The sequence below is a fragment of the Hemicordylus capensis genome, chromosome 2 (assembly GCF_027244095.1).
Source record: "Hemicordylus capensis ecotype Gifberg chromosome 2, rHemCap1.1.pri, whole genome shotgun sequence".
Classification (NCBI taxonomy): Eukaryota; Metazoa; Chordata; class Lepidosauria; order Squamata; family Cordylidae; genus Hemicordylus; species Hemicordylus capensis.
This window is the reverse complement of record NC_069658.1, coordinates 368893550-368906072: the sequence shown is the minus strand read 5'-3', so window position 1 is coordinate 368906072 and position 12523 is coordinate 368893550. Positions and strand designations below refer to the sequence as shown.

The 12523-nt window shown below is 41.0% G+C and overlaps 1 protein-coding gene across 6 annotated transcripts in view; it reads right to left on the bottom strand.

Moving 5' to 3' along the window:
* The window catches only part of SLIT3 (slit guidance ligand 3), a 731964-nt gene that overhangs the window by 215308 nt on the left and 504133 nt on the right, over positions 1-12523 (bottom strand). For all 6 annotated transcript variants that reach the window (XM_053288108.1, XM_053288109.1, XM_053288110.1 and 3 more), the window contains one exon: positions 4215-4356. In XM_053288108.1, the coding sequence (XP_053144083.1) occupies positions 4215-4356 (142 nt within the window). The remainder of the gene's footprint in view (positions 1-4214; positions 4357-12523) is intronic.

The window sequence follows — 12523 nt, the reverse complement described above, 5'->3', positions numbered from 1 at the left end:
ACATTAACTACTTGGCAAGGACATGTAGCAACAGCTATGGCAGTATCTTCATCTTACCTTCTCAGCTACCACATTACATACTGTTTCTCAAATAGGAAGGTGAGCTATATGCCCTACTAGACATTATGCTGTATGAGGGTGCATGTTGTTGTGTGAATGACTGTACCTGCATTCATTTTAAACGTGAACATGAGTTCAGGCCCCCTCAAATGCAGGATACAGATGGGAATCTTATTGCTGTACCACTGCTTCATGTGAATATGTATCTGTGTACACTGTGATGTGGTAAATTCAGAACTGGGGGAACTTAGAATCTGTACTCAATTATGAACTCAGTTCTCTGAATTCAGACTCAAGTCATCTGAATTCCAACCTAGCTCATAATGGAGGTTGCCCCAACCACCTTTATTTTCTACCAGCTCTCCAAAGCAAACCTTCCCTTGTGAAGGTGTGGGGAATGCTGAAGGAAGGGAGGGCTCATTAGTTGAGCCAGGTGAGGTCTTGATTCAACTGGAAATGATGCCTCTGAACACACTCAGGAGTGTCACTTTCTGACAGAGTTCATGGGACTTCTAGTTTACACTCCTTCTGATTTGATTATTGGGTGGCACAGACAGCTACAAATCCCATGATATCTAGCCAGAAAACTACAAACTCTTGTGGCTTCTGCAAGCTCGCCCAACTACTGGTTCACAAGGGTAGATTTACCTGGAGTGCATAAAAATAACAGGGATTCCTGTGGGTGACCTTTCCCTGCATTTGGTTTTTCTGAGATTTCTCCAAAAAAGCTAAGCCTAACCAATTTTTTACCTGACAAGTCTTTGAAAAACTTGGAAAAATTGAATGCTTTCTGAAGTTATTCAGTGGAACTTATCCATCACTACAGCTAATAGTTTAGAAGAGGTTGAAATTAGCAGTTCTATGTCTTCTAAGTTCAGAAGGTGTACTTCTTAAGTGCTACTTTGAATTAGGGATGTGCCGAAATGTGATTTGGCTGTCTGAATCACAGCCATCTCCTTTTAAATTTGAGAGCTTACCCAACCCTTTAAAGCGGAGGAGAGCAGAGGCCATGTGTGTGCCAGCACCACACCGGGGCAGCTGAGAAACACCCTGCCAGCATGTGGGCATAGCTGTGGGGAGCACCAGGATGGTGGCAACGGTGGCAAGTGGAGGAGAAGCATATAAGGACCTTTTCTCCTCCACTTTAAAGGGGCTGTGTAAGACTTCACATTTAACGGGGGATGCTGCAATTTGGTCAGCTGAATCGCGTTTCGGCACATCCCTAGTTTGAATTGCTGCCATTAACTCCCAAAGATGGAAGGGTGGGGTGGTATACAAATTTGAAACACACACACACACACACACACACACATATTCTGTCTGAAGTTCAGAAGAGTACCATTTTGGTCTGTTCTAGATTAAATGGCATAGGACTCTGTCATTTCATTGGGCATTGTAAAGAATCCTTAAGATACTTCTTAATTAATATTGCATTAAAATAAAATTGTTCTGGGATCAAATTTCAGTAAATGAGCAATTAATGTTTCCATAGAGCCCAAAATTGCTCTGAATTGCCAGATTCTCACTGTTCTAATAGCCCTATTGGAAGGTCTTGAGAAATGGAAGTGCATACTGATATTAAAGCGATTTATCTATGAACTAAGAGTACATGAAGTTACGTTTCCTCTAAAAGTAAAACATCACAAGTATCTAAACTATTATACACATGCAACACCAAAAGAATCATGGTAAATTCTATACATCTTTCAGGAAATTGTTTCCAAAGTGATAGGCATATTACATCTTCAGTTGGCCTTGCTATTATTTTGAGAGAGAGAGAGAGAGAGAGAGAGAGAGAGAGAGAGAGAGAGAGAGATCCCAGGCACTATGATGGCAGATTTCTAACCTTAAAATTATTACAGAAAGTCAGTTAGTACTCTCTTTGTCTTAAGCAGTATTTTTATTGCTGAAAGTAACATTTTGCACACACTGTACATTCTTTATATCCCACAACCTTCACAATCCATCAGAATCTAATATCTCATAAAGTTCTTAAATTTGGTCCTGAAATCACTACTGGCATTTCAGAATCTTAAACAGTCACAGTAATTAATAAATTCAGAAAGCTATAAGTGAAGAAAAGAAGAATAAATGGCTCCTGTACCTGGAAATTACACATATATATATGGCTAGGCAAGAGATAGGCACAGCTATAAGTGCTGTGACAGGGAGGCTTAACCCAACAACATTTCTGTCATGATAAAACTGGATTCATAACCTCAAGGTTTCTACAGCTGGCTGCTGGAGGAATATAAGAACTGATACTTGCTTGTCACTCCCCAAGGAATAAAACCACAGTAACTGAGTTTCATTTCACACTCGTTACCATCTCACACTAAATCCTGCACAAAAACAGACTGTCGGAACTAGAAAAACTAGTAATAAAAAGCACAAAACCCTACATATATTCAGAAGAGACACACAAAAATGTGGTACAGATATTATTCCAATACATCTGCATAGTGATCAACAGCATTAATTCTGACAAACCTATCCCTCAGCTTTGATGCTGTCACAATACCGTACACTGTGCAACCTTGTTGGTGACAGTACTAGCTTTCCCATTAGGACGAAAATCAAGTGTCTGATGAATAGGCCAAAGAGATAGTTAAGATTAATTGGAGAAAGTATTTTGCTTCTGGCCATTCTATAGATAGAACAAAACTAGAAACAATGGGAAAGTTGTTGATGCAAACACACCATTTCTTACTTCCACATTTCTTTATCAGCTCTCTAACACTACAGATAACAAAGTGGAAACTTTTCATTCTGAAAACCTTCTGAAATTTGCTGGAGCTTGATAGTATGAATCATCACTCTGAATTTTAATATCTTGAATGCAGTAGTGTAGGAAAGCTGGCAGCTGCCCCAATTCAGCCTGTTGCCAGCGGCCCCCCTAGCCACACCCCCTGCATCTGAAGTCAGATGTAGTGTCTGACAGCAGATGTAGGGCGTATGGTTTCACTTGCAAACAGGGCCGTGAACCCCATTTGCAAGCAAATTCTGGCCAGTGCCACATTCACAGAGTGGCTGGGATCGGCTATTCCTGCTTTAAAAGGCAGGGAGATGTGTTCCTGGACAGGCTGGGAAGCCGGCACCTGCTAAGCTTCTGAAAAACAGAGCCGTGTGGGTAAGAAGGGGGTGGGTAAGCGTAAGGGCAAAGGGAAGGCCTCTGCCATGAAGCACCCTGTGCCTCAGCAGTCAAAGCCTGAGTCTTCATGTTCTGAAGATGACGGCCAGTTGGTCATGGCACGGATTTTATCCAACCTGGATGCTCTGGAAAAGGAAAAGGGGACGCCCAGTGGCAAAGGCTCCAGGGAGGTCACAGGAATGGATGTAAAATAGATTGGCAATTGTGATTATTACAGTCTATTGAGAAGCAGTTCGATGTGCTGGAGAAAATCAGTGCCCCCAAAGATGTGGCAGCTGAACCTGCCAGGCCTGATGTCATCTCCCAGCCTAATACACCGGATGCGGATGTTAATCCTTCCGGTGAGTATGACTGGGTAATGGAGTACCCCAGATAAACTGGGCATGTAGGTAGCATTTGGGGTTGGGATTGGGAAGCCTGCTTGGCCAACATATCCAGGGTGCCCAATGCCCATCTGGCCAGGCAACTCAGGAGCTCAGGTAGAGGAGGCTGATAAGTGCTGTCGGCAGAGCCACAACTGTCCTCATGGGAGAGAAAGTGGATGGACTGGGATCGTGCTTTGGGTGATAGCCCAGGTAGTGGGGGTGTAGGGAAGACTGATGGGCAGCTAGAGGAGAAGATTGAGCAGAAGATTGAGAAGATTGGGGAGGTTTCTATGCCTCTCAGAGATCATTTGCTTATGTCCACAAAAGAGAAGAGATGGAGGAAAGTATGTGGACATGTTCTCATTGCTGTTTTGCGAGACTGAGCTTAAAGACTCAGAGTTAATAATCCTGTTAATTTGTTGCTAACTAATTTGTGTGTATTAATGAAGTGGCTCTAGTTTATTCCATTTATGTGTGTAGTATCATATTTGAGGTTACAATTCCTAGCATAAGCTGTTGGTAAATAGGCATTGCCACTAGTAGATGGTTGACATTTTCAGACAAAATTCTGCACATGAGGTTTTTATATTGGGCTAAAATATGTCCTATAAAGCACACAGAACTTAAATCATGCTTACATTTCCACAATACTCTCTGGCAGGTTGGCTGCAATTTCAGTTAAGCCCTTTCCTCGACAGTCCACTATATTGTTGCTGCAAGTACAAGCAGATGGGCAACTGATGGAATTGGCATTGCAGGACGGAGGTTCTGCTTGCGAACCTGAGAAGGCAAAGAAATCCATATTAGTATTAAAATATTCTTAAGGCATTCGAAATAATAAGTATTAAAACTGGTGTTAATGTACCTATGATGAGCTGCTTATTTATGTAAAACAAGATCTAGTTCAGTTATTTTGGTTTGTATCTTAAGTATTTGTGTGGAGGTGCTCCATAGCCAAAAGGGGTCATTTTACACGAGCACAACTTCCCTTCTGTTTATGGGAAGGAGCCTGCAGCAATAGAGCACTTCTTCCATGCAAACACTTAGGATACAGCCCTTTATTTTTATGTATATGTGCCTACAGTGACCAAAATACAAAAGTTCAGAAGAGACAGGTCCTGGCCACAAGCTTACTGTCCTTTATATGCTATAGCACCATTTATTTTCCAGTTCAGTTTTGTTAATATTGTAAAATAAATCAATCCAAAAAGGTGTTTGGGCAGGGGGTGGGTGGGTGGACAATAAGGTATGTCACCTGAACACAGAAATCTAGCCGTTAATTTGAAAAATAGCATGTTACAGGCAATAAAACTATCTCAAAAATGAAAATATGTAGAAATGGAAAGTGACATTATCCCATATCCTCATTCACCTGAATCTAGATGAAACGTGGTTCCTCAGTACATCCAAATACAGTCAAACCTCATCACACAATTTTGTATGTACTTTTACAAGAATTTATAAAGATTTTCCCCCTCAAATATTATCACTTCTTGTGTCAAACTACTAAGTGCTAATTCAAATACGCATGTTCATCATTCATTATCTTAACCCTTGATGGTTTATCCCTCAGTGACGCCTAGTAGAATGTGCAGACTGTTTCCACAGAAAAGCAGCATTGTATCTGAGAATGCAAGCGTATATGAAAGTTCTGTCTATGACATTTGATCTATGACAGCTCTTTTATTCATGATGCCACATGATAACACAAATGAACATAAATGCAGCTCAATGAGAGAATATTTGGTGTTCTGAAATACAACCACAGCAAGTTGAATTCTAATTGATCTGTACCCACTTTACATGCAAATTTATTGCATGCTAAGCAGCCGTTTCACAAGCCAAACCAATACACAGCTTAAAATTTTTACTCCATAAATTAAAGCTGAAAGGAATAGTGTCAACAGTAAAGCTATATTTTCTTCAGGTTTCTGCATTTTGCAGGCATATGCATTTTTTAAAAAAACTAATACTAACTGTAGCTGACTTTGCAAATGTAAGTAGAAACATTCTGAAAAACCTTTCTTACTGAACTCTCATGATTGCATAGTATAATTAATAATATTAACACAGAGAGTCATATTTAGCAATACAATTCTGCCTTATTATAGCAATCCAATTATTATTATAGTCTTATTATAATAAGCCTTATTATAGCAATACAATTCTGCCAAGCAAAGCTTATTTAACTTAAATGTTTAGATGTAAACTCCTGTTAAGTGACAACACCATGGAAGTGGTGTGCCTAGTGCCAGAACAATTGTTCTTTTAAATGAAATCTGTACTATTTAAGTGAAAACTACTTAAAAGGGAAAACAAGATCAGTATTTTTGAATATTACTTTAAAAAAATAAAATTGATTTTTCCCAGTCAAATGCAATTGCTGTTATAGTTGCAATACTAGACTGGGAGAAGATTGCTGCACTCATCTCCTTCAGGGCAGGAACCAGAAATGAACAAGTTTCCGTCTTGTTGGTTATTAAGATATTTGTTTAATGCTGTGTCATAAAATAAGTCAGTGTAGCCAAGAAGAAGTAAAGCCTTATGGACAGTGGGGCAGTCTCTAGGGTTGTTTACATTAATGCACTGTTAAACTTCAGTACCAAAGATTTGGAAACTTAAAACACTACTCTATTCCAAAGCAAAGAGTATTCATAATTCAGCAAAATATCTCTCTATATATCATTACTAACCAAAACATTAAAGTATTAAAAAGCTAAAGCTTCAGATTCCACTGTGTCACTTAATGTAGCAATGGTAAGAAAAAAGTGCAAGAATAATTCATATCACAACATGAATTGGAAAATACGGTTGTATAGATATTATTATAAAAATGTCATGATCTGAAATACACCCTCAATTCTTTAAAGGTGCAAAAATAGAAACTACTAATGACTAGCTATCAAGCAGAGGACGGTGGGCATGAACCAGTTCGGGCGTGTGCACGGAGGCCAGATCATTGCTGGAGCTGCATCATCATGTGTGGGCTGCTGAAGGGAGGGAGTGCAGCCGTTCTGTAGTGGGCTGGGGTGGTAAGGAGAGGACCTTATCATTTGCTTTTAGGTGCGTCTCACTGCTGCCTCCCCAACTGCTCTTTAGAAGCCTTTTGTCAAGGCTTGCCCTTGGCATATAAAGGAGAATCCTCACCAAACTTTACTACTCTGCCAAACCACAGAACCGGTCGGACCCCGTTCAGCCAAATGGAACAGACCACCCAGTCAGTTCGACCCAACTGGGTTGCGGAACCACAATCCAGTTCGAAATGGATCTTAATTAAAACTGAACCACAGAAACTGGTTCCATGCACATCCCTAAAATCAAGGCAATATGTCCCTTGACAAAAGCAAAAGAGAATTATTGGAAACTTTTTTCTTGGGGTCAGAGATTCCACTGAGAATTGATACCTGTACACTCAAACCACCATTAGCACAAGAATAGGAAAATTGTCACACCTTTCAGTAGGTCATAGAACACAAAACAAATGGATACACAGTGTCTGTCTATCAGCTTTTAGTACAGGTTTATTTAACAGAGAAAGTTAAAACCTGGATGTTATTAGAGGTGAGGTGTGATGTCAGTACATGGCATCCCTCAGGCAAATGCCAAGAGTCCATGGTGTAGAGAAGGGGCACTGCTGATGCCTGGCCTTCTTTCTTACTTGTCTCCAGCTTCCTAGACTCCTATGTGCCAAGGGAAAATTTAAAGAGGTCACCAGGAAAGAGGAGATGGGTGGTAAAAGCCTAGTGCTTTCCATGCTCCCTCTCTCACTGCAACAAGAGAAGGAAAAAGCAGCAAAAGCAAAAATCATTTCCCCACCCTCTCCTCTCAGTGATATCAGAATGCAGCTAAAACCCATTACTATCCTAGCTAATGTGAGAGGAGGGGATCTGGGAAAGTGACAGGCAGCTGGAGCATGTGACAAAGCTTCTGGTCCATCCTCCTGCCACAGTGGATGGCGGAAGGGGGAAGAGGGTTTGTGACAGCAAAAGTACTGGGCAACTGGAGAGCATGCTTGCCAGCTGCCCAGCCATTTTACTTGCCCTTCCTTCTCTTCTTCCCACTATGAAAAGAGGCAGAGGAGGATGAAACAGCAAGAGTGCTGCACACTCCTGCTTGCTATTGCCATTTTCATCATCTGCCATTCGTTCTCTAACCTGGAAGCAGTGAAGGCACTTTACCCAGGGTCCCCTAAAACCTGGAGCTGGCCTGCGGCAGACTAATATCTTAATCAGCCAAGTTGATTAACCAAGCAATCCCAACCCAGCCCCACTAACTGGGCATAGAGGCATCTTTAAAAGTGGAAATTTTCTTTATTAGGTAGTGGGAGAGCAACTAGCCTGATTCAACCCCAAGCAGAGCATCCCTTCAGTGGCTGTTGCTGGTGTCTACATTTGGGTTTCCTTTTAGACTGAGCCTTTTGGGAGATAGGGAACCATCTGCTTTTTTCTATGTAAAGCACTTTAAGAACTGTTGTTGTTGCTGTTGTTGTTGTTAAGCGGTATATAAGTCATTGTTGTAGCTGTTCACACTTTGTGCACTTTTCAAAAATGTGAAATCTACTTCTAAGGATAATATTCAGACTCCTGCGTATGTGCTTAGTGTAACTTTAAACTTTGTGTTTTGCAAATGTCTATCAAAATATCATGACAAGTTGTTTATGAACAAGGGTGTTTCAAAAGCAGCATGTAATATGGTACATGGAAAATCCGCTGTCTCAAAACTTCTGCTGGACATACACAAGACATACTGACAGTAAATTAATGACAACTGAAAAAATAAAATTGCATCTCTTACTTCCTGTCATGCGAGTTCAGAGGAAGGCAATCGTTAGAAAAATAAGACTTCTTTTATTGTGTTACAGGAAGAGACAACTTCAACAAGTACAGGCAGGAAGCAGGAAAGGACTCTGCCTCTAATTAGGATCACTATTAGCAAATACTAGTGCCATCTAATGGCTGAATATATTAAAATAATATTTCCACAAATCTTCCCCCCACTTCTTGAATCAACAATTTTAATTATTATTTAATAGCACATCTAAACAAATGGCTATTTGTAGGTCTATTACTCATATCGAAACCTCAAGGGTTTCTAGATAATTTGACTGGAACAAGTAGTGAGTGATGGTATCATCATGTTTGGTAGCTGGCCCCAGCACAATCTCTATAGAGGAATTTGGGGTTGCAGGTAATGTTTCCACATCAGAAGGTTGTTCTTTCTCATGTATGATGAGGATATGTCTGTAATTTCTGTTAAGTAATCCACTATCTGTCTTGACTAAATATGATCTGGGTTTCTCTCTTCTCCTGGCAACTGCAGCGGTAGTCTGCCATGACTTTTCTCCATCATTATTTATATAGACACTGCTGCCAGGCTCTAAGTGTGGTAGTGATTGTACTGAATGTCACCTATTGTAGAAACACCCATAACTGTCCTTGGCTTTGCAAACTGAAGATACAACTTTGTACAGATCGAGCCACCCTGAGACCAGATTTTTCTCTAAGGTTGTAACAGGCATTCTGATTTTTCTGCCCATTAGCAATTCTGCAGGGCTTTATTTAGTAGCTATCAAGGTGTGGAATTGTAGCTCAGGAGAGCTAGAAGCAGGTCATCCTTGCGCAAAATATTCTTAGTGGTCTCAACTGCCTTCTCTGCTTCCCCACTTGATGGAGGGTAATGAAGAATTGTAGTAACATGGGTAAGATTAAATGATGCGCAAAAGAACTTGAATTCTGCTGCCATAAACTGGGTTGCATTGTCTGTCACAAGATTTTCTGGAATGCCAAAACAGGCAAAGGTGCCCTTCAGTTGTGTAATGATGCTGCAGCACATTATAGTAGGCAAGGAAAGTATCTTAATATATCTGGAACAATAGTCTGTGATGACCAAATGGTGTCGGCCTTGAAATTCACACAGGTTTGCTGCAAGTTTCTTCCAAGGTCTAGTAGGCAAGGGTGTGGTAATTAAAGGGTTTTCGTTGAGTTGGTATATTCTTTCTGCAATAATCACAATATGAGACTTTGGTCTTTAAGTCATTTCCAATACAGGGCCACCATACTGGCTGCTTGACACACTCACTGCACTTGGTTAAGCCCTGATAGCCATGGGGAATAAGATCTAGGATTCTTTCCTCATCATTTGTGGCACAACAATATATTTCCTTTTGTAATTAGTCTGTCTGATTAACTAAGTTGGCCAGGTTCACAAATGTATCGCTTAGATACCTCTGAAATGTTGTTGATATATTCAGGCCACCCATATTGGATATACTGGAAGACTTCTTTAAGTTCTGGATCATGCTGAGTAGCTGTTCTGATTTGAAGAAGCAGTTTGTCAGATATTTCCATGAAGGTGTATACTGCATCAACATAAGCTTGTACTTCCTTTTTTAAAGTCCTAGAAATCTTCCTGCCATATGGGACTGAGTGATATGGGACTAAGTGATAAGGCATCTGCAAGTACCAGCTTTCCCCCTGGAACATTTTCAGCTATTGGGTTGAACCTCATCATTCTTATCAAAAGACTTTGACATCGTAGTGCGGCTTGATCCAACTCTCTCTCCTTTATTAGGGTCACCAAGGGTTTGTGGTCAGTGAGCAGTCTGAAAGATGGTAGACTGCACAAGTATCTGTAGAAGGTTTCGCATGCCCAAACACTGGCTAGGTATTCTCTCTCTATTTGTGCATAATGATACTATGTTTCTATAAGGGTCCTAGAGCAGAATGTGACTGACATCCACGCCACCCATGTAACTGGAATAGAACACCACCTAGTTCATAACTGCTTGCACCAGCACTTACCATTGTAGGCTTGTTAGCAACATAGAGGTGCAGAAGTAGGGACTGAGATAATGTTCTTGATTTTCATAAATGCAGACTTTTGATCTAGGCCCCAGCTCCCTGATGTATTAAATCTCAGTAGCAGGTTTAGAGGCTGTGTCTCTGTGGAGAGATCCTGTAAAATCTACTGAAATAATTTGCCATTCCTAGAAAGTGTCTCAAGTCAGTGATGTTTGTAGGTGCTTTTAGGTTTCTAATGGCTTTTACTTTCTCAGGCCATGGTTTCATAACCTGTTCTGTAATCACTTGTCCTAAGAACTCTATTTTTGTTTGGCGGAAAATGCATTTTTCTTTGTTTAGTATAAGTCCAGACTCCTGGATCAGATTTAGGACAAGGGTTAGAGTTCTATCATGCTCTTCTAGTGATGTGCCATGTACTAAAATACCAAAGGAATGAAAAGGACCTAGGTGGGTCCAACCAAAAATGCAAAAACAACCAAAAGAACCCACCACTATCAAACAAACTTAAGACTACAATTTATATATATGGAAGATGTTGAAAACAATCAAAGCTACAAATAGTAAAAATATCTAATATTCACAGAAACATGGGATGGAGCTGGATATTTAATAAATATACCCCTATGTAGGGATGTGAAAACTGGTTTTGTGATCCGTGGTTCAACAGTTAAGTATGGGGGTTTGGTGTCGAACTGAACCCCCCCCTGGTTCCGTCCGGACTGGAACCGAACCCCCGCACCAGTTCATGAATTTTTTAAAAATTAAATAATTTTTTTAGCATCTGTAGCCCTTTCGGGGGGCTTCCTAAAGGCCGCAGGGGGATCTATGAAGGTTACCCCTCCCCCCACCATTTTTTTAAACAGCTGCTGCACATGCTCAAATGACCTCTGCGAAGCCCTGGGCCATTCCAGGCCTCACAGAGGCCATTTGAGCATGCGCAGTGGCAGGCAAAATGGCTGTGGCAGTGATAAATGAGCCCATCAGGGGGGAGGGGGAACCTTCGTGGACCCTCCCGGCAGCCTTTAGGAAGCTCCCCGAAGGGGCTACAGGTACTAAAAAAATGTATTTAATTTTTAAAAAAAAAAAAATTGCGAAGCCCACCCGATTGAACCGAATCGGGGGTGGGGGTGTTCGATGGGGGCCTGACCGAACTGGCCCAGTCAGGTTCGAGTGCAGCTTGCACTCGAACCAAACTGGGCTAGCCGGTTCCGTGCACACCCCTACTCTTATGAACCATATATATTAACAATAAATATCATCTAATAAAAATGCATATCTATAGAATAACACTAATATTATTATTGTTAATAATCATCATCATCATCATCATGGTGGTGGTGGTCATTGGCGCCCTGGGTGCAGTTCCAAAAGACCTTGAAGAGCACCTCAACACCATAGGGGCCACAGAAATCACCATCAGCCAATTACAAAAAGCAGCTTTACTGGGAACAGCCTATATTCTGCGATGATATCTATAACAACTGACAATAAAATTCAGCCATCCCAGGTCCTTGGGAAGGACTCGATGTCTGGATAAAACAAACCAGTCAATAACACCTGTCTGACTGTGTAAACAAGAAATAATAATAATACAAAAAGCAGCTTTACTGGGAACAGCCTATATTCTGCGACGATATCTATAACAACAGCAACAGCACTGACAATAAAATTCAGCCTTCCTAGGTCCTTGGGAAGGACTCGATGTCTGGATAAAACAAACCAGTCAATAACACCTGTCTGACTGTGTAAACAAGAGATAATAATTCAATTTCTATACTGCCCTTCCAAAAATGGCTCAGGGTGGTTTACACAGAGAAATAATAAATAAATAAGATGGATCCCTGTCCGAAAAGGCCTTACAATCTAAAAAGAAAACTTAAGATAGACACCAGCAACAGTCACTGGAGGTACTGTGCTGGGGGTGGATAGGGCCTTTGGAACCAATATCAATATACCAAAACAATGGGAACTTTCAAATCACTCTTTCATAGGGCAGTTAAATTTCAAATTTCCTTATAAGTTGATAAAAATCTCTCCTGCCAGCATGGCTGTCTGTCTATGTCTCTCAGTTGCCAGGGGTGGATTAAGCAGCCCATAGGCGGCTTTGCTGCCCTTCTCTGGGGATGGCAGTGGCCACAGCAGCTGCA